The 23,064-nt window shown below is 37.4% G+C and overlaps 3 protein-coding genes and 1 pseudogene across 4 annotated transcripts; 2 read left to right on the top strand and 2 right to left on the bottom strand.

Moving 5' to 3' along the window:
* Nucleotides 1–151: 151 nt before the first annotated feature.
* Nucleotides 152–2,623, top strand: LOC148912315 (uncharacterized). Its single transcript, XM_089027500.1, has 2 exons — nucleotides 152–648; nucleotides 960–2,623. Exons 1-2 carry the CDS (start codon nucleotides 434–436, stop codon nucleotides 1,375–1,377), a joined length of 633 nt encoding a protein of 210 aa, XP_088883626.1. The 5' UTR covers nucleotides 152–433; the 3' UTR covers nucleotides 1,378–2,623.
* LOC148912314 (uncharacterized) lies at nucleotides 2,201–5,561 on the bottom strand (annotated as a pseudogene). The gene is made up of 2 exons (XR_016119294.1): nucleotides 4,951–5,561; nucleotides 2,201–4,540 (listed from the first exon to the last, which is right to left on the bottom strand). The product of XR_016119294.1 is annotated as an uncharacterized LOC148912314 (transcript).
* A 1,850-nt stretch (nucleotides 5,562–7,411) lies between these two features.
* On the top strand, nucleotides 7,412–16,489 carry LOC148912312 (uncharacterized). The gene is made up of 2 exons (XM_089027381.1): nucleotides 7,412–9,842; nucleotides 10,253–16,489. The coding sequence occupies exon 2, from the start codon at nucleotides 10,307–10,309 to the stop codon at nucleotides 11,435–11,437; it is 1,131 nt and encodes a 376-aa protein (XP_088883507.1). The 5' UTR covers nucleotides 7,412–9,842; nucleotides 10,253–10,306; the 3' UTR covers nucleotides 11,438–16,489.
* Nucleotides 12,167–14,370, bottom strand: LOC148912313 (uncharacterized). Its single transcript, XM_089027382.1, has 2 exons — nucleotides 14,156–14,370; nucleotides 12,167–13,832 (listed from the first exon to the last, which is right to left on the bottom strand). The coding sequence occupies exons 1-2, from the start codon at nucleotides 14,368–14,370 to the stop codon at nucleotides 13,415–13,417; spliced, it is 633 nt and encodes a 210-aa protein (XP_088883508.1). The 3' UTR covers nucleotides 12,167–13,414.
* Nucleotides 16,490–23,064: the final 6,575 nt, after the last annotated feature.

Below are 23,064 nucleotides of genomic sequence, written 5' to 3'. Positions count from 1 at the left end.
GCCTGCCGTTTGTCATTGACGTCACGCATGTGACTCTCAAGCGATGAGACTGGCCAGATCCTTGATTTCGGTGAATTGTGCGGTCTATGGAACTAAAACGAGCGACCAATAGAAAAAAAGTTTAAAGGACAACTGACCCTCCAAAATGACCCATTTTTAAGAGGAACTACATCATTTGAGAAGTCCAAAAATCCAGTTTTTAAAGGGGATAGAGCATCCATTTTTCTAAAACAATTTTTTGAAAACATCGCATATATCGCTCTGGTGGCCGCCATCTTGCGCTTTTATCGCGGGCTCAGAAAAATAGCGTAATGACGTCACAACGTCACAAGAGTTCAAGCTTCCAGTTGTTTGCCTGACTTCTTCCTCAGTTTCTTATACTTTTTACTCAATATTTTGCGAAAAAATACAACTTGGTCATCAAATTAAAGGCATGTCAGAATCTAATTCTTCTTCCGAAGGCTCGGACAGCTCGGGAGACGATTTCGCTCAAGAATTTTTCGGAATGGACGACGAATTTGGTTTACGGCCATATCAGTTTGAACCAGAAATAGAAATCTCCTCAGATGAAGAGTTCAGAGAAGGATCTGACAGTGACATTATTGAAGACGATGAACAAGAGAACAATCGACTTACAAATTCAGATTGGTAAGTCGTACCTCTGTCTTATCACAAAACTGAACTACATATCCATTTTATATAAAATCGTATCTTGCCACTCGTGTTCTTGCAATCTGTTCTTTAGATATTGGTATGCATGAATCCAGTTTGCGACCAAAAGCAATACCAACTTTCACAATTTTAATTAAAAACATCGCTTGATAGTCAATAAGTTATATACTGCAGGATATAGATACAGGGATATAGTTGTGTCACAAGTTGTGTATGTATATTCTCACTTGGGACAATCGTTGATAATGTTCAAAGATACTAAGAATTGTTTTATTTCTGTTAAATAGGTGTACCTGTGGTAGCTGCCAAATTATGGATTCAATATCTGAATGCATTTGTTGCCAAGAAATCGAAAAAGTGGTTGCAACATGCCAGTCTGTTGTTGAAGATGGAGATGCTGATGAACCACCACCATGCATTACTCAACATCCTGGATTCTTACCTGTTTGTGCCAATAAGTATGTTCTTCGAACCGCATGGGCTCAGTACAAACAGCAGTACAGTAATGCGTATGAAGGCCCAGAGCACAAGCAGTACAGACACATTGCATATAGGCAACTAGCAAGATGGTGCTGGGGAGTTCTTGGAAAGGAAGTTCGGGTTGTTCTGCCCTCTTGTGCTGTCATGTGCATCAGAGCACACTTCCCTCCCCCTGGACTAGAGGAGGACTTTGAATTTGAAGGTTTTCACTATGCAGATGATTAGCTTGGCCTAAAGTTACATGGAGTTATTATATACATTTTATTTATTCCTTACTTCATTTCATATACACAGAGTGGATTTTTTTCTATCAGGATTTCTGAATTGATAAATTGAAAAGGAAAACATGGAAAGGCTGAGACCAAAATGTATAAGAGTAGTCATGAATTTATTTTTAGATGAAGTACATATAGAAAGTTGTTTATATAAATGTTTTCTAGGTTTTGCATATTTTATTATTTAAAAACAACTACACCTAGACAAAATATCCAGCTGAATAGAGAACCTAGTGTACAAAGCACTAGTGGACAAAATCATGAGCTAACCAAGCAAATTTTGCAGTTATACTAGACATGGATAACCAATATTTCCTGGGCACCAATTTGTCTGAAAACAAGGCTAGTCAGTATTGTTTATAAAGAATTTGCCTTGAAGTAGCATGCTATAATGGATTCAAAAATTGTGCTAAATGAAAAAAATATTCTCTTGGTGATAGAATCCCACCCCATCTTAGAATCTCGGTACTGACTAGTCTCATTGTCAGACAAATTGGCACTAGGAAATCTTGGCATCCAGGCTTGTCAGCCATTTATGGCTCATATATTTTTTTTCCAGGCAAATAGGCCCTTTGCAGCTCAGTAATCATGTGCTGATTAATTCACTGAGAGCAAATGAATGAACATCTTGATTCCCATGAGTGAAAGCGAAAGTCACTATTCAGCTGGAATTTTTTCTATACTACATTCATACTGGGAGAGACCCCATATATAATGTAGCGTAGATAGTTAAAGAAAAGACCTCTTTTAAGATTTCATTTAAAAGTCAATCGTTTCCTAAGTGGTAATGATATTTTAATACAATTTTCATCTGAACATCTAAAAACTGCAAACTTATCTACCACTTTAATCAGGTCCCCTTCACATTAATTACATATTTTGTTTATAGCAGTTTTACTTGGGTCTGTCATGTACCTTCCCATTTGTAGAAGCATTGTAATTATTACCAGTAATGAACACAACTGTTCAAAGATGAGGGGGATTGGGACGACAGGCTTACTTGACAGTTCTTTCAAAACAGCTATTCACTAGAGTACAATCACTAAAAGAGTGCCAATGATGCTTTGCATTATTTTCTACTAAATAGTGTTAATTAAAAATAGGAAATGGTTAGAATTAGCATCACTTAACACTACACATTTCAGTGTTTTTAGTCTCTACTACATTCCATTTAAATTAATTACCTAGAAAATCTTGACCGGTGTCGTTCAATCAATTCCTGTTTGTCTGGGGCAGGAACACTAGCAATGTTTCTTGGTAATTCAACCTCTTCAATTGGGTCAACCCCTGCAGCCTCCATGCCACCCTCACAAATTTCAAGTACTTTCAGTTGTAGCTCAGGGAGGAAAGCATAGCTTTTTCTTTGTAAGACTGGCTTAACAACCCAGCGCTTGTGCATCTTAGGGAAGCACTTGCGATAACGAGCTTCTCCACTCCTTGGGCCTTTTTGAACAATTGCTTGAATTCTAGCTGTATTGAAATTGTTGTCAATGGCAGCAAGTTGAGTACGAGCAACCATTCCCTTGTAAGAGAAGTGCTCTCTTTTTGAGCAATACTTCAGCATCATCGAATGATAAACTTCAAGCCCTCCTGTGTGACAAAAGTCGGTCAATCTTGCCAAGTCATTAAGTAACTTTGGTTGAAGGACAACCTCTTCTAGGGCCACATGAGCTGGTGACCCCGGCTTGATCCAGTGTGTGGTGCGCACTTGTCTGCGGGTTAGGGGAGGATGGGCACACTTTTTGAATACCTCTGCATCCTTCCAGGAATGCTTGTTCACGCAATGGTGAACAACAGATTTCCACTTCTCTCTCAAAAGTTGTACATCCCCATTACATGTAGCAGCACACCACCAAAGATGGTTTGAAATGGATTGTATCCAGGGTGCCAGCTCTTGGTTTTTCTTCAATTTTGCTTTCTTGTTCAGCTTTTTTACAATTGACTTGGAAAGATGCCACACATCATACTGGTGTTTGATGTGGCTAAAATCTTTTGCCATAGTGCTGGTGATGGATGTGTGTCTGTCAGTTGTGATACATTTTATACTGACCGTGTCTTCTATAAGTGTTCAAACACCTTAGAAACCCCTCTTTCTCCATAGCATTGGAGCTGGTTACTTCAGAGACTTGAACAATGCTGAAGGTGGCAATTTTCCCTGTGCTTGTCTCCATCATAGTATATGTGCCATATTTAGCACTATGGCCAGGACTGTCACTTTGGCCATCACCATTGAGATTTACTATGTCCTTATTTGACAGCTCTTCAATTACAGCAGCCTCCTCTCTCTTCCAAGCATCATTAACAACAGGAAATAGGTAACTTTCCTGATGTCTGTAAAAGACCCTCTCACTCAGAAATTTTAGGCCAAGACAGGATGCAAAGTTTTGAAGTCTGGTAAAAGTATTACCAGTAAATAATATTGATGAGGAAATCAACAAGTTCCCAATAGCTAAGCGATTTAACATTGGCTGTGAGTACCATGTCAAAGCATGATGTTTCATACATATAGTTGTCACAATAAGTAGGCTGCCTTGACATACAAAGTTGACATCAGCGATAGGTGCTCCACAGCTTCTACAAAACTTGAATAACTGCTGCAAACAAGAGTTAAATACCAAATATTTAGGTTCTTTGATATGGTTTTCAAGAGTTTTATTGCAGTCTTTGTTTTCTGGCTCTAATTCACTGTCCGTTGTTGAAACTGTCTCTTGCGATGAAACAATGAAACCATCATCATCGTCACTTAGTGGGAGTCCCTCTTCCTCTGAAAACAAAGACTTTTCTGACTTTTGTGGAGACACTGTTAGCATTGACTTTACTGGTGAGGGGTGATAGCTAGTACTGTAGCTGTGGTCGTGGAAGCTCACACTGAGTATTTCATCTCTACTGATGTTTGGTGAAGGGGAGGGATTGTAAACTGTTGTTGTGTCGGCATCTTTATAGTATCCAGGCTCTGTCTGAGTTGATGCAGTGGATGTTACAACATATCTACAACCAAGGCAACACTGAACACCAATCTCCTTACAAAGTGGTTCAGGAGAGAACTCTGGTGTTTCCATACTTGGTGGATCTTCACACGAGGGATTTATTGTGGCACATAGCTGCTCCACATTCTTTGAAAATACAAAAATAAACAATGTTTTCAACAATACTATAAACCATTCTTCGAGGCCTACTTTACCTTAAATAATACAAAATAAACATATTAACCAACAATGCTATAAATTATTCTTCCGTGGTCATTTATCCAAGCAAATTTGGAATATTACGGCAACATTGTTATGGTTTACGAATAAATATCAAATGTAAACTAAACACGTGCAAATAACCATTTTGAAAATTTCAAGTATCGATCAAATATTACTAGCTATACTTATGATTTTAAGCAACATTTCATCTATGAAAGCATAAATAGCTAATGATTGATGACTCGCTTCGGTATGCATTAATAAGTCTTTTTCATGAGTGATTATTTCGAAAAACAATGTAAACTATGTTATGTATAAATGACATGTTATCTCACCTCTTCGTTTTGTTTGCGTTTGAGCCGGTTCTCTGATGTAGCTCTTCTTTTAGCTGGCTTGCAAAAATTGAATACTGACGGAACAGCATCGCTCTTTAATCTCCTCTTCCTTTTTATCCCGGTTAACTGCTCCATCAGATCCACTTCAAAGCATGAATCCTCGAAGTGATCGCTGCAAACGTAGCAGTTCTTCAAAGGCGGCAGGTTCTCTCTCTTTATCCGCGCTATCCATGCCTTCTGAAGAGCTATTTTGTTAGGAATTTTGTGGTAGCTAACAGACTCAGTTTTGGAAGAATGGTTGGTGCATTCTGGCACACAACAATGGACCATCTGGATTAAGAAACTTACTCTAACTTAGACTATTAAAAGATCGACTAGCACTCGAAATATACAAACTCAACAAGTTTGGAATGCAAGCTTCACGTTGTGACGTCACGGCATTAATGCGGTAATTTATTGCGGGCTCAAATATGGCGCTCTTCTATTGCTATTTTTCGCGAATTGATTATTTCTTTTCGGCGACATAGAAGCTGTATCAGAGTTCAAAGTTGAATTTATGTGATCTATGTACGTTGTAGTTTTATATGAAAAACGGCAATTTTTGGGGTCAGTTGTCCTTTAAGAAAAAATTGCCATTTGTCTATTTTGAAAGATAACTCGGCTTGTTTTGCCAGGTTACTAGGTAGAGGGCCTGTGAGGATCTGGGACCAAAACTAATTACGGCAGTGGAGGAGACTACGTACAGGTTGTTTTAGCTCTGAAGCTAAAGCGTCCACCATTCTTGGATTTGGAAGAGACATGGAGTAGCCTGGGGACGAGGCTACCGCCAGTTCGCTGGGCTCCTCTACCCACCCCTCCCACCTGTCGAATTGTTTCAAGTTTTGAATATTTTGGAATGATACTTGAATGAAATTATTATCTTTCAGCATCGAGATGAAGTGAAGGAGGTGGTAAAACGAGACTCATTGATCACACATCGCGGGGTAAATGATTTGCATGCTTGATTTGGATATTATCATTTGTGTCAAGTTTGATGATCTCAGTCTCATTCACTCATTTCATTCTATCGTATTTGGTCAGTCACGGACAGATAGAGACCTACCACAGTCAAAAAAAGTAGAATGTCATATTTTATGAGTAAAGGCCAATTTACTCTAACGTCAGGTGATATTCCTTTCAGCTAGACGGAAAAAAAAAATGTAAGCAATTCAATATTCAAAAATACGCTGCTAGATAGCAGAGTCCTATTTCGTAAATTTGATATATTTTCATCCAAGAAGGGGAAATGTATACCGCATGGCCATGCTAAGACTAGATCTTGGACTAAAACCATGGTGACATCGAGCCTTACGGAAATCATTACGATTGACAGAATGAGTTCTACTTTTGGCATCCTGAATTGTGGAAACGATATGATATTCAGACTTACCCTAACCTTAACCTCAGGCTTGAATTATTTCATCAATTTTTAATGCGCAACGCAATAAGCCTGAAGCGAGATGACGTTTTACCCCCGACTCTATACCATAATAGTTTTTAAAATTCTTTCATATCAAAATTTTTGATTCCTTAGAGAACACAGGAACAATAGTTATAATTAAAGAACAAAAGCAGTGTGAAAAGGATTGTGGTCTAGAGACGGGGGTAAAACGTCATCTCGCTTCAGGCTTATTGTGAGACAAGTTGCAAGGAACGCGTTGCTAATGAAGTCTAAGCACGCGCGTCATTGTTTCCTGCGAATCACTCCAGCGCTTCTCAACAGGGATGTCAAATATATCCATAGTTGTATGCCAGACACTGTAAAGGAAAACAGACTTATATATATATTTATTAAGAAAAAGCTTGGCATTCTGTAAAGACGGAAAGACACTGAATAGTGAGAAAAAGTCTGCCTTGAAATTGTAGAAAAAACTGATCCCATTTGACATGTATCAATAAACCATTAGTTAGTATTTGAGCAGCACCTTTTTGTTGAAAGACGGCTTGAGTAAGAGCTACTGCCCTTGAAAAATTAATAGCTTTAAAAAGAGATGATCGACTGCTTCGCTTGTGACTGAGTCAAATCAAAATAAAGCTTTTTCTTAGTTTCTTTGACGTTTCTTGACATTTCTTTTCTTCCTTCTTTCGTTTTCTTTTCTTCTTGTTCTCGTTCTTCTTGTTCTCGTTCTTCTCGTTCTTGTTCTTCTTGTTCTTCTTGTTCTTGTTCTTCTTGTTCTTCTTCTTTTTTAATGATGTGTTTGCCTTGTGTGGCTTTCTTGTTTCTTACTCACTAATAGAAAGTTTCTTTCTTTCTTTCTTTCTTTCTTTCTTTCTTTCTTTCTTTCTTTCTTTCTTTCTTTCTTTCTTTCTTTCTTTCTTTCTCTCTTTCTTTCTTTCTCTCTCTTTCTATCTTTCTCTCTTTCTTTCTTTCTCTCTTTCTTTCTTTCTCTCTTTCTTTCTCTCTTTCTCTCTTGAATCTCATTGTAACTGGAAAAAGGTACAAAGGAAACAAAAAAAGGCCAAGCAACAAAAGACAACACCAAAGAACAAAGCTGAGAACAAGCTACCTACTAATAACCAGGACCATTCGCTTCAGGACAGAAACAAAACTAGTACAGTTATAATTGGAGATTCTATAATATCGAAGCTCGAAGGTTGGAAAATGTCAAGCAAGACAAACAGAGTTAATATAAAACCCTTCCCAGGGGCCACAGTGGAGGATATGGAGGACTATATAAAGCCAATAATCAGAAGGAAACCTAATAATCTTATTGTACATATTGGTACAAATAATCTTAAGTCTGATGAATCTAAGGCCATTGCAGAGAGGATAGTTGGAATCTGCGAATCTGTGGAAAAACAGCTGCCGTCTTGTGAAATAGCGATATCTGAATTAATCATTCGCCAAGACTCGAGTCTCCTTGAAACAGCAAGAAAGGATGTGAACAAATCGCTTAGAGCCTTCTGCAACGAACGGGAATGGGACTATATTTCTCATAATGTAACAGAGAAAGGACTTAACACCAAAGGACTGCATTTAAATCGTGCAGGAATAGGAATCCTTGCGCAAGATTTCAATAAATAGCTTAAATCTAAAGCATGATTAAAAGGTAAGGAACCACTAGACGAAACAGATTCCTCTATTCATCCCTCTAGTATTGTCTCAAATACTAATATTGATAAGTCTGACGGTGATAATAGACCTCATTCTATTCCTAATGTTAGAGGTTTTAAAATGGCCTCTTTAAATATAACTAGTCTTGTAGCTCATATAGATGAACTGAGATCATGGGTCATTCAGCAAAATTTTGATCTTCTTTGCATAAATGAGTCAAGGCTCGATCCATCAATCCCAAGTTCAATGGTGAGCATCGAAGGCTATGACATCCATAGGTCTGATAGAAACCGCAATGGAGGGGGAGTTTGTTTATACTTGAAAAAGGGCGTAAATGGGAAAAACCGTAGTGACTTAACTGATGATAAAGTAGAGTCCCTGTGTTTTGAAATCATGAAGCCAAATAGCAAGTCTTTTGCCGTTTTAGCCTGTTATAGGCCTCCTAACTATGATACACGCTCATTTTTCAATATATTTGAAAATGTGTTAACAAAAATAGATTCTGAGTTTAAGGAAATTTATATCCTAGGGGATTTAAACTGTGATTTATTATCTACTAATATTAATCAGCAAACCCGCTATTTGAATACGACTGCTGAATTGTTTCAACTTACGCAGTTAATCACAGAACCAACTAGAGTCACTGAAAAAAGTAAAACCCTCATTGATGTGATCTTAACGAATAGCCCAGATAGGGTAGTCCGAAGTGGAGTGGTTCACATTGGTATCAGTGACCATAGTCTGGTTTATACAATACGGAAAATAGCAATTCCGACAAACAACAATCACTGTAAGATCTCATTTAGATCGGCTAAAAACTTTGACTCCGACAAGTTTCTTATGGATTTAGCAACACTCCCTTGGGATTGTTTGGATAATAAGGAAAGCCCGGATGACATGTGGGACAGATGGAAAGAGTTATTTCTCTCTGTTCTTGACTCGCACGCTCCGATCAAAACAAAACGAATAAGAAACAAGAAGTCTCCCTGGATGACAACTGATTTGAGGAAAGCTATGTACGATAGAGATAAAATGAAACAAAAAGCTACTCAAACGAATTCGAGGGACGACTGGAGTGATTATAAGTCTATTAGAAATCGCGTCAACAACGAGATAAAAAGAGCCAAGAAGTCATATTATGAAAATCATTTTGCACAAAATTCAAAAAACTCAAAGGAGGTCTGGAAAGCTATTAAAGGACAACTGACCCCAAAAATTGCCGTTTTTCATATAAAACTACAACGTACATAGATCACATAAATTCAACTTTGAACTCTGATACAGCTTCTATGTCGCCGAAAAGAAATAATCAATTCGCGAAAAATAGCAATAGAAGAGCGCCATATTTGAGCCCGCAATAAATTACCGCATTAATGCCGTGACGTCACAACGTGAAGCTTGCATTCCAAACTTGTTGAGTTTGTATATTTCGAGTGCTAGTCGATCTTTTAATAGTCTAAGTTAGAGTAAGTTTCTTAATCCAGATGGTCCATTGTTGTGTGCCAGAATGCACCAACCATTCTTCCAAAACTGAGTCTGTTAGCTACCACAAAATTCCTAACAAAATAGCTCTTCAGAAGGCATGGATAGCGCGGATAAAGAGAGAGAACCTGCCGCCTTTGAAGAACTGCTACGTTTGCAGCGATCACTTCGAGGATTCATGCTTTGAAGTGGATCTGATGGAGCAGTTAACCGGAGATTAAAGAGCGATGCTGTTCCGTCAGTATTCAATTTTTGCAAGCCAGCTAAAAGAAGAGCTACATCAGAGAACCGGCTCAAACGCAAACAAAACGAAGAGGTGAGATAACATGTCATTTATACATAACATAGTTTACATTGTTTTTCGAAATAATCACTCATGAAAAAGACTTATTAATGCATACCGAAGCGAGTCATCAATCATTAGCTATTTATGCTTTCATAGATGAAATGTTGCTTAAAATCATAAGTATAGCTAGTAATATTTGATCGATACTTGAAATTTTCAAAATGGTTATTTGCACGTGTTTAGTTTACATTTGATATTTATTCGTAAACCATAACAATGTTGCCGTAATATTCCAAATTTGCTTGGATAAATGACCACGGAAGAATAATTTATAGCATTGTTGGTTAATATGTTTATTTTGTATTATTTAAGGTAAAGTAGGCCTCGAAGAATGGTTTATAGTATTGTTGAAAACATTGTTTATTTTTGTATTTTCAAAGAATGTGGAGCAGCTATGTGCCACAATAAATCCCTCGTGTGAAGATCCACCAAGTATGGAAACACCAGAGTTCTCTCCTGAACCACTTTGTAAGGAGATTGGTGTTCAGTGTTGCCTTGGTTGTAGATATGCCGTAACATCCACTGCATCAACTCAGACAGAGCCTGGATACTATAAAGATGCCGACACAACAACAGTTTACAATCCCTCCCCTTCACCAAACATCAGTAGAGATGAAATACTCAGTGTGAGCTTCCACGACCACAGCTACAGTACTAGCTATCACCCCTCACCAGTAAAGTCAATGCCAACAGTGTCTCCACAAAAGTCAGAAAAGTCTTTGTTTTCAGAGGAAGAGGGACTCCCACTAAGTGACGATGATGATGGTTTCATTGTTTCATCGCAAGAGACAGTTTCAACAACGGACAGTGAATTAGAGCCAGAAAACAAAGACTGCAATAAAACTCTTGAAAACCATATCAAAGAACCTAAATATTTGGTATTTAACTCTTGTTTGCAGCAGTTATTCAAGTTTTGTAGAAGCTGTGGAGCACCTGTCGCTGATGTCAACTTTGTATGTCAAGGCAGCCTACTTATTGTGACAACTACATGTATGAAACATCATGCTTTGACATGGTACTCACAGCCAATGTTAAATCGCTTAGCTATTGGGAACTTGTTGATTTCCTCATCAATATTATTTACTGGTAATACTTTTACCAGACTTCAAAACTTTGCATCCTGTCTTGGCCTAAAATTTCTGAGTGAGAGGGTCTTTTACAGACATCAGGAACGTTACCTATTTCCTGTTGTTAATGATGCTTGGAAGAGAGAGGAGGCTGCTGTAATTGAAGAGCTGTCAAATAAGGACATAGTAAATCTCAATGGTGATGGCCGAAGTGACAGTCCTGGCCATAGTGCTAAATGTGGCACATATACTATGATGGAGACAAGCACAGGGAAAATTGCCACCTTCAGCATTGTTCAAGTCTCTGAAGTAACCAGCTCCAATGCTATGGAGAAAGAGGGGTTTCTAAGGTGTTTGAACACTTTAGAAGACACGGTCAGTATAAAATGTATCACAACTGACAGACACACATCCATCACCAGCACTATGGCAAAAGATTTTAGCCACATCAAACACCAGTATGATGTGTGGCATCTTTCCAAGTCAATTGTAAAATAGCTGAACAAGAAAGCAAAATTGAAGAAAAACCAAGAGCTGGCACCCTGGATACAATCCATTTCAAACCATCTTTGGTGGTGTGCTGCTACATGTAATGGGGATGTACAACTTTTGAGAGAGAAGTGGAAATCTGTTGCTCACCATTGCGTGAACAAGCATTCCTGGAAGGATGCAGAGGTATTCAAAAAGTGTGCCCATCCTCCCCTAACCTGCAGACAAGTGCGCACCACACACTGGATCAAGCCGGGGTCACCAGCTCATGTGGCCCTAGAAGAGGTTGTCCTTCAACCAAAGTTACTTAATGACTTGGCAAGATTGACCGACTTTTGTCACACAGGAGGGCTTGAAGTTTATCATTCGATGATGCTGAAGTATTGCTCAAAAAGAGAGCACTTCTCTTACAAGGGAATGGTTGCTCGTACTCAACTTGCTGCCATTGACAACAATTTCAATACAGCTAGAATTCAAGCAATTGTTCAAAAAGGCCCAAGGAGTGGAGAAGCTCGTTATCGCAAGTGCTTCCCTAAGATGCACAAGCGCTGGGTTGTTAAGCCAGTCTTACAAAGAAAAAGCTATGCTTTCCTCCCTGAGCTACAACTGAAAGTACTTGAAATTTGTGAGGGTGGCATGGAGGCTGCAGGGGTTGACCCAATTGAAGAGGTTGAATTACCAAGAAACATTGCTAGTGTTCCTGCCCCAGACAAACAGGAATTGATTGAACGACACCGGTCAAGATTTTCTAGGTAATTAATTTAAATGGAATGTAGTAGAGACTACAAACACTAAAATGTGTAGTGTTAAGTGATGCTAATTCTAACCATTTCCTATTTTTAATTAACACTATTTAGTAGAAAATAATGCAAAGCATCATTGGCACTCTTTTAGTGATTGTACTCTAGTGAATAGCTGTTTTGAAAGAACTGTCAAGTAAGCCTGTCGTCCCAATCCCCCTCATCTTTGAACAGTTGTGTTCATTACTGGTAATAATTACAATGCTTCTACAAATGGGAAGGTACATGACAGACCCAAGTAAAACTGCTATAAACAAAATATGTAATTAATGTGAAGGGGACCTGATTAAAGTGGTAGATAAGTTTGCAGTTTTTAGATGTTCAGATGAAAATTGTATTAAAATATCATTACCACTTAGGAAACGATTGACTTTTAAATGAAATCTTAAAAGAGGTCTTTTCTTTAACTATCTACGCTCCATTATATATGGGGTCTCTCCCAGTATGAATGTAGTATAGAAAAAATTCCAGCTGAATAGTGACTTTCGCTTTCACTCATGGGAATCAAGATGTTCATTCATTTGCTCTCAGTGAATTAATCAGCACATGATTACTGAGCTGCAAAGGGCCTATTTGCCTGGAAAAAAAATATATGAGCCATAAATGGCTGACAAGCCTGGATGCCAAGATTTCCTAGTGCCAATTTGTCTGACAATGAGACTAGTCAGTACCGAGATTCTAAGATGGGGTGGGATTCTATCACCAAGAGAATATTTTTTTCATTTAGCACAATTTTTGAATCCATTATAGCATGCTACTTCAAGGCAAATTCTTTATAAACAATACTGACTAGCCTTGTTTTCAGACAAATTGGTGCCCAGGAAATATTGGTTATCCATGTCTAGTATAACTGCAAAATTTGCTTGGTTAGCTCATGATTTTGTCCACTAGTGCTTTGTACACTAGGTTCTCTATTCAGCTGGATATTTTGTCTAGGTGTAGTTGTTTTTAAATAATAAAATATGCAAAACCTACAAAACATTTATATAAACAACTTTCTATATGTACTTCATCTAAGAATAAATTCATGACTACTCTTATACATTTTGGTCTCAGCCTTTCCATGTTTTCCTTTTCAATTTATCAATTCAGAAATCCTGATAGAAAAAAATCCACTCTGTGTATATGAAATGAAGTAAGGAATAAATAAAATGTATATAATAACTCCATGTAACTTTAGGCCAAGCTAATCATCTGCATAGTGAAAACCTTCAAATTCAAAGTCCTCCTCTAGTCCAGGGGGAGGGAAGTGTGCTCTGATGCACATGACAGCACAAGAGGGCAGAACAACCCGAACTTCCTTTCCAAGAACTCCCCAGCACCATCTTGCTAGTTGCCTATATGCAATGTGTCTGTACTGCTTGTGCTCTGGGCCTTCATACGCATTACTGTACTGCTGTTTGTACTGAGCCCATGCGGTTCGAAGAACATACTTATTGGCACAAACAGGTAAGAATCCAGGATGTTGAGTAATGCATGGTGGTGGTTCATCAGCATCTCCATCTTCAACAACAGACTGGCATGTTGCAACCACTTTTTCGATTTCTTGGCAACAAATGCATTCAGATATTGAATCCATAATTTGGCAGCTACCACAGGTACACCTATTTAACAGAAATAAAACAATTCTTAGTATCTTTGAACATTATCAACGATTGTCCCAAGTGAGAATATACATACACAACTTGTGACACAACTATATCCCTGTATCTATATCCTGCAGTATATAACTTATTGACTATCAAGCGATGTTTTTAAACATGTTTTTAATTAAAATTGTGAAAGTTGGTATTGCTTTTGGTCGCAAACTGGATTCATGCATACCAATATCTAAAGAACAGATTGCAAGAACACGAGTGGCAAGATACGATTTTATATAAAATGGATATGTAGTTCAGTTTTGTGATAAGACAGAGGTACGACTTACCAATCTGAATTTGTAAGTCGATTGTTCTCTTGTTCATCGTCTTCAATAATGTCACTGTCAGATCCTTCTCTGAACTCTTCATCTGAGGAGATTTCTATTTCTGGTTCAAACTGATATGGCCGTAAACCAAATTCGTCGTCCATTCCGAAAAATTCTTGAGCGAAATCGTCTCCCGAGCCGTCCGAGCCTTCGGAAGAAGAATTAGATTCTGACATGCCTTTAATTTGATGACCAAGTTGTATTTTTTCGCAAAATATTGAGTAAAAAGTATAAGAAACTGAGGAAGAAGTCAGGCAAACAACTGGAAGCTTGAACTCTTGTGACGTTGTGACGTCATTACGCTATTTTTCTGAGCCCGCGATAAAAGCGCAAGATGGCGGCCACCAGAGCGATATATGCGATGTTTTCAAAAAATTGTTTTAGAAAAATGGATGCTCTATCCCCTTTAAAAACTGGATTTTTGGACTTCTCAAATGATGTAGTTCCTCTTAAAAATGGGTCATTTTGGAGGGTCAGTTGTCCTTTAATGAAGTCCTCTCACGAAGGACTAAATCTGGCTCTTATGTAACATCTATCAAAACAGGTGATACATCGATGTGTGACTCGAAGGAAATAGCTGAGGTATTCAATTGTCATTTTTCTGAAATTGGGACTAAATTAGCTTGTTTAATTCCCGATGGACCGACTGCTTATAATGATTATCTAATTAGAATTGGCTCAACATTCACCTTACGACACACATCAGTTGATGAACTTATGAAAATCATTAATTCTATTGACGTTAAAAAAGCGACAGGTCTTGACGGTATACCATCTCATTTCATCAAGATTGCTTCACCAGTAATAAGTCAATCACTAGTGAAGCTATTCAATCAATCAGTTGATAAAGGGATTTTTCCTAACGGCTTGAAACTTGCGAAAGTTACGCCAATTCATAAAGCTAATGACAAAGATGATTTGAATAATTACCGTCCCATTTCGGTCTTACCTACTATTGCTAAGATTTTCGAGAGAATAGTTTTTAACCAGTTATATGAGTATCTAAACTCAAATAATTTACTTTCTCAAAAGCAGTCGGGATTTAGACCGCTTCATTCGACTACTACTGCACTCCTAGAAGCCACAACGGAGTGGCTTACCAATATGGATGAAGGTAAATTGAACTGTGTCACTTTCCTAGATTTTAAAAAAGCTTTTGACACAGTAAATCACTCTATACTTCTCCAAAAATTATACTATTATGGGATTGCAGAAGAGTCGATAAAGTGGTTCAAATCTTACCTCACAGATCGTAGTCAGAGATGCTACATAAACCATACCTTATCTAGCTCTAGAACACTCGATTGCGGCATCCCTCAAGGCTCAATCCTTGGGCCATTATTATTTATTATTTACATAAACGATCTGCCAAATAGTGTCAAATTTTCAAATGCTAGAATGTATGCTGATGACACAAGTCTCACCACTTGTGGCACATCACAAAAGACTCTATTTGACGAGGTGAACGCTGATATTTCCAATATTCATAACTGGTTGAAAGCTAACAAACTTAGCTTAAATTCAGCTAAAACAGAGCACATGTTTATTGCTTCTGACGATAAATTGAAAAAAATTACCTCCGAACCACACATATATTTAAATAGCAAACCAATTACTAGAGTCTCTACAGCAAAAACTCTGGGTGTTGTGATTGACGAACGGGTGTCTTGGGTTGCTCATATTGATTACATTTGTAAAAAAATATCCTCTGGATTGAGTGGCATAAGACGAGTCCGCGATTACATCCCCTTGGAGACAGCTATTACCATATATGAGGCTCTCGTTTTACCTTGGTTTGACTATTGTGACGTGGTATGGGATAATTTACCAGTAACGTCTGCTGAAAGATTGCAAAAAATGCAAAATAGAGCTGCAAGAATAATAACAAAAAGCAGCTACGATGTCAGATCTAGTGATATTTTAACTTCTTTAGGCTGGAAAAGCTTACAAAGAAGAAGAAAGGAGCATAAAGCAATAATGATGTTTAAGACTTTAAATGCACTTGCACCAAAATCTGTAAGGGAACTCTTTTATTTTCAAGAAAATACCTACGATTTTCGTGGTAGAGAGAAGTGCTTAAAGTTACCGAAACCCAGCACTGAGTTTTTAAAAAGAGCTCTCTCTTATGACGGTGCAAAAGTGTGGAACTCGTTACCCCAAAGTGTCAGACTGTCCAATAATTTAAAATCTTTTAAGAGGAATCTTTCGTCTGTTGGTCCTTAACACTTTAATTACTATAATATTTTTGGGGGGTAGATGAGAATTTATTTCATAAATCTGTCTATATATTCTTAACGTTATTATTAATTATATATATATATTACCTATGAACTCGGTTTTCATGAAAACCAATTTGTACATTGATGAAATTTCCCGAGATTAAATAAAAGACATCTCTCTCTCTCTCTCTCTCTTTCTTTCTTTCTCTCTTTCTTTCTCTCTTTCTCTCTTTCTTTCTTTCTTTTTCTCTTCCTTTCTTTCTTTCTTTCTTTCTTTCTTTCTTTCTTTCTTTCTTTCTTTCTTTCTTTCTTTCTTTCTTTCTTTCGTTCGTTCTTTCTTTCTTTCGTTCTTTCTTTCTTTCATTTTGCGAAGCTAGCCGCTTTTCTCCTTTTCCGGCCTTGCATGACTCTTTCCTTTACTTTTAATAGGCAGACATCGTTACAAGTTAATTCTTGTTCAGCTGGCCTAAACAACATCTACTCAAAAACTACTGAAGAATAACAACCCAGACAAAACTGACGTATCTTGTCTGGAATTTCTTTTCAAAGTCATTCTTTTGATATATATAGATTTATCACTGCTTGCATGAGATCAAAAGTCTTGTGACTGCCTAAAAAACCACCCTTAAGTAGTCTCGACAATGTATAAACATATGGGCAAGTCTTGACAAAGAGTTCGATAGGACTAGAAAACAAAGAGCCACGTACAGCAAAGAGCTAGTGAACCTATTTCTCATCGCTCCATGATCGACGTCTGGCTCCAAAGATTTTAAGTAAAATGAAACTCATGCCTTATAACATTTTAAACCACCTTGCACTTAGTTCTTTCAAGGACTTGATACTCAAAAAAAAAAAACCGTTGTTTGAACGATCGGAAAATTCAAGTGGCTTAACAACTTCTCGTAAGGTAAGGACAAATCAGGACAAATTATATTACGCGTATCTTCTAAAGTTTCGATAAATATTCTATATCATACAAGCTCAGTCACTCAGCTTTAACAAACTTCATTTGCTAAGTGCATTATATCGATCTGGCATTTATCTGAGGACACGTAAATCTCTTTGTACCTACAGTTTTTTCAGAAAATATATACCGTACATATATTTAAACATAGCGTATACACTACCCCCTCCCAAAAACGTATTCCGCACGGTAAATCTTTAAACTGGAATAATGTCAATAAATACAGGGTTCGAAACAGTTTAAAACTTATTTGACTATGGAGCGACTGAACCATAACAACATAATCGAAATCCTCTCTCTCTCTTTCTAATCCCACTGATCTCTTAATTCGCAAGTTAGATCTATTATTCTAACTAACATGTTTAACCCACCCTAACACAGCTTCTCTTTTATCGCTTAAAGTAACATACTAAAGCCCTGACCACGAAGGAGTAGTACTTAATCCACAGTTCAGATTTTGAATACATTTATTTAAGTTTGGAGTTTAACTCTAGTCGACAACTTTAAGCTTTGTGTACTTGTGTGGTCGCTGAATATTCTATCGAATGGAATTGATTAGTGTAGTCTGGGATTTGGAGTGGATTTCCGGTTCCTAGACGCTTGTTTTCATAGCTAAGATGATGTTTAGTCCAAACACATAGTTCAGTCTCCCTATACTGTCTATTAAAATGATGCATAATTTGGAGACTGAGGGGAATTCTTCAGTTCAGTCACGTGATGGTCTACGTGCAGGTGTTCTCAATTCTCATTCATTTCGGTGCAATGTTCTGAGCGAAAGCCATAATATTCTACGGTTTTTACTATGGGTTGCCTATGGCAACCCAGTCGCCCAGTCTAAAACTGTGTTGCGTTTCTACGTATGTTTCTACGTATTTTCCTGTGTCAGAAAAAATTGCGCAATAGTATCCAGGGGTCTTACGATATCCCCCTGTGGACGTACCTTAGTGCGCAGGTATTCGGCACAATACCATGACGACCTTACTCATCGTCCAAATCAGGGAGGTTATTTACTCAGGTCAATTTGATTGACAGTGTCATTACATATGATTGACAGAGTCACATGATATCCAACCCGAGGTATTTCTGTACAAGGTATAGATGTTGTTTAGTTCTTGTGGTAAAGTAGCTAAGATTATTTAACAATTATTCGCCGAAGGCGAAGTGAATGTCGGGAAATATTTACCGAGACTCGAGTCTTCGAGCGGCGAGGTAAATATTCTCGGATATTCACTTAGGCTGAGGCAAATAATTGTTTTAGTATAAATACACAGGTGATTCTTTCAACAACAAAAAAAGAAGATAAAAGACATTTTTTTCCGGTAACAGTAACAAAGCGGCTGGCCGCCATTTTGGATTATCGCTGGAGGTGATTATCGTGTGATAGTGTGAGTTTCTTGACCAAACAGCGCTCGAGATTTTCAATGATCACCTGTGTATTTTTACTAAGTTTAGATAAAAACTCCGCATCATCTTTGAAAACGAAAGTTCGCCAATCCACTCAGCGAGATTGCACACCTCCCTCATGCAAGGGCAGTCGGTGATCTCAACAACAGTAAGAAAACTGCAATAAAAAATAAAGAAAGAAAGAAAAAAGAAAAAAGAAAAAAGAAAAAAAGAAAAAATAATCGCAACGTTTAACTGCTTCTAAATAAACGTCGTCTTTTAGGCCGGATCTATGTTTTTTATCGTTTCGAAAATCTCTAGAAAATGACCTCGGACACTCCTTTCATATTTGCACATTAGATTCTTAGAAGCTCCCGGATCCCGAGTTCTAAACACCATTCCATTCTTCTTCCGTCTTTGATCACGTGATATCTCGCCTGTTTTTGCCGCCTTTTTCTTTTGTAACCCTCCACAAGAACGGCTTAGTGAGCTGTAAGTATTTCTCTATTTATTTTTCCAAATTAAATTATTTTAACTCTTTTTAAATATCATCCTATAATTTATAACTGTGTATTTGGGATTTGATGTGTGTTTTTCATTTATAAAATGAGTTGTTGGAGTAGTTTAATTGAACAGTTTTTAAACATCTCAGCCGTTTAATTCTCTCTTTGGGTTTGGTAAAAAAGAATATTTACTGTAAATTTGTATGCTCTCACAATCAGATCGTACTTTCTAATTCAATTAATTTAAAGTCATGCCCATTCATATCTATTTAGCTTTGAATCTTTGGGTAGAGCTAAGCCAATCGTCACGACTGTTTTACTACTCGATTCTTGAGCGTAATGTTTTAAGCGAGTTTTTTTGCTTGCAAGCTTATATATTATACGTTTTCTCGTGACAAAGTTTTAAGCTTAAAAATTCCATTTTCTATTGATTAAAACTAGCTGTTGCCTCTATAATAATGAATGAAAAAACACAATACGCTATTTATTATTCAGTTATGAATTCTAAATATATGTCTTATAAGTCTTACAAGAGATAAGCTTCGGATTGCAGGAGAAACAAAGTTTTGTTATTCTGATTTCTGCTTTTTTTTCCCGCTCTCAGAAGTGAGGCTAAGCTCGCATGACTTGAGTTTTAGTCCGCGTTAACAGTTAAGCTGGTATTTAAATGATCAATTTAATCTGGCATCAAGATATAGCCTATTCCGGGATCGCCATAATTCGAACTGACCTGATCAAAACGACGGAGTCGCAGAGGCTTATGCAGGGAGATTAAGATAAAGTTGTCCTAATATTATTATCTCCGGCTTAACAGTCCGCAGTCTAGATACTTAACATCTGTCTATATAAACATAAAATACTTATTTTATCGTCTTTATCGGCTTACTTAAGCGTTGTGTTTTTCGGAATAGAGAAGTAATAAGTTCAGTGATAATTACTCGGGCTTCTTTCCGAAGGAAGGCCCGAGTTATAAAACGCCCGTTATTATTCGTCGTATTTTCCGTGTTCGTCTACAAAAAGCAGGCATGCGCACTTAACGCCAGTTAGGGACGCCTGGGACATATGATGAGAGAACACCTTACGACCAATTTATCGTAAACAATTTATCGAGAAAAATCTATCTATTTATACAAATAGCGAAACAACTTATAAATCTTATCCAAACTTTGACCTTACAAAGGACTCAACTGCTGAATTTCCACACGGCTTTGCTGAAAAACAAAGAAAAAGAACTACTGTATATGTAAGCGAGGGAGGAAACACACCGGTATGTGACTCATAATGTGCTGTAATGTTTTCTAATCGTTTCGTAACTCTGTGTTACAATAAGTACAGTAATGATCTTGCCTTATTTGTCTTTTTGTGATTTCATCATCTACTATATACTTAGCAGTAAATGATTAGGTATAAGTGGCGTAACACATAGAATCTCCATGACCGTAATTTCCTGTGCATAGCAGTGGCCTGCCTTCACAAAAGCATCTAAAATAGTTCACAAAAAAGCTTAATTAGAGAAGGGAGATTCCGAAATCTTCGTAGCCCGCTCCGGCAGACGTCCCCGTTACAGTCAGAGTTTCAAAGGAGCCACAGGGTTGGGTGTTGAGTTATATAGTTATATGATTTTGCACATACTGCCATTTACTAAAATTATTTGTAATTTCTATTTAGTAAATCTTAGTCAGTATCCCTACGCTTAGTCCGGCGGACCGGTCAATTGTTTCCTCCAGCGCTAAGTTTTTAAACTCATTCTTCTCTCCCTACGCCCTCCCCTCTCAGTAGTGGTTGCTTTATGAGTGATCCCCCTGATCCCTCCTGCAGCTGTTAACTAAAAAGACATGTACCCCTCCCCCTTCTCCCTCTTTCCCCATGCCCCATCACCGGTCCATTATATGCAGTTTGGGCACAAAATACTATTATGTATTATAATAATCGAACTGAGCGACTGCGTAATTACCACTTAATCATATCCATTTTCAAATTTCAAATTTAATTTTAATACAAAATTTCTCCTTGAAAATTCCTTTTTTTAATATGCTTTTCTTTGTCTTCTTCTTCTTTCTTTGATCTGATTTGTCAAATGCTATATTTTCTCTGCTATTTCATTGGCTCTTTAAATAGTGCGATTTCAAACTCAAAAAGGTGCAATAGTCCAGTTTCGATTTCCAAATTACCGCTGTCTTTCTTGATTACAGACTCATTTACACAGTGCTAGCCTCGTATCAGTGTTAAAATAATCACAAATACCAAAGGTAAAGTAAATAACTTCAAACAAACGCTTTGAAATTCGACGGACCTTGACTGAAACACGTTTTGGAACTAGAAAATGGTCTATTCGTGATTAAGTCGCACTGCTTATGCCGAGAGCCAATCAAATTGCAGAATCACCAGTCATTTCAAAATGGATGTAATTAATTCATAAATCGTTTATTTTGCATTAGAGCATTATTGATACTGAAGGAAACCGCTGAACAGACTTCGATTCAAGAATGATTGGGAAAATAGAGGTAATTCTATAATAAAATATATGATTCTAAAGGGGAAAATGTTAAAATATGTACACATTCCATGTTTAAATACTCAATCGTGATTGGCTCATTTGTATGAAAACTTGTCTGGGTTGGCCTTTGTTGGTGTAGTCGCACAGTAATTTATCAGTCATGTAGTATCCAACAGAACTCAGTTTAAAAACGGCAAGCTCAAATAGCTTGCCAAGAGGTTTAGATGATAAAGATATTGAAAACTCTGGAAATAAATGAAATGAAATGATCGAAAATTGTCAACAAATCCGAAGAGAAGAGAAGAGAAAAGAACTGGAAAAGAAAAGAAAAGAAAAGAAAAACGGGTCTGTATTGTACTGCTCGCTACACAGGAAAAACAGTGTGGCACTGGATGCCTACAGTGGAAAATACAAAAAGCCGAAAGCTTGACAGATAGTTTGCGGTAATAATGATCTCATTCAAGATCTTTTCCGGCACTAGCTTGAGCAGATCAGCATGAAGCTACATAAGGAGTAAAGACGCCTGTGGAAAGGGGGAGGGGATATATTAAAGATTTAACAAGCGAATCGTTCAAGGACGACACGAAGCCTATTTTTCCAACTATATTTGGGGAAGAGGGAGCATCCTGATATTTATTCGAATCTTAGGCGAACGGTGACTTTATCATTTAGAGAAAACACAAGATAATATCGGAATATCGGGACACGAAGACAAAAATTCACTGAAGAGTTCTTGCAATGCAACGTGATTTTTAATTCTATATAGCTTTCGCGATTCAAAAAAAAAAAAAAAGGCATTTAATGTATTTTGATCATGTTGAAGACTATATCCCTATATTTTAAACCTTAATGTCTGTTTTGAAAAGGAAATCGCACGATCTCGAGTACGATCCGGAATTTATAGGTACGCGTGATGTTTTGAAAGAACGTGCGATTTTTTTGTTTATAAAACACACAACGAACATAGCAACGTATTTGGGAGTCTATAGAGTATAATTTGTATAGGAAGTCGCACGATCTCGAGTACAATTTGGAAATTAATAGACACGAGTAATGTTTTGAAAGTTCTTGTAATTGCACGAGCCTTTAGGCGAGTACAATTAAAGAACTTTCAAAACATTACGAGTGTCTATTAATTCCAAATTGTACGAGAAGATCGTGCGATTTTTTGTTTATAGTTCACTCAACAAAATTTCAGTAAAAAATGCGAAGCGACGCTGTTCATCTTTGTCTATTTGGCGGCCGATTTCCAGTCCATCGTGCAACTGAAATGCATAAAAAAGATTAGTTCTTACGGCTTTAAA

This window comes from Actinia tenebrosa, unplaced genomic scaffold, assembly GCF_029948245.1.
Source record: "Actinia tenebrosa isolate PJP-AT-01 unplaced genomic scaffold, QUT_ActTen_1.0 PGA_scaffold11__36_contigs__length_13525064, whole genome shotgun sequence".
NCBI classification, from domain to species: Eukaryota; Metazoa; Cnidaria; class Anthozoa; order Actiniaria; family Actiniidae; genus Actinia; species Actinia tenebrosa.
This window is presented reverse-complemented; position numbering and strand designations above follow the sequence as displayed.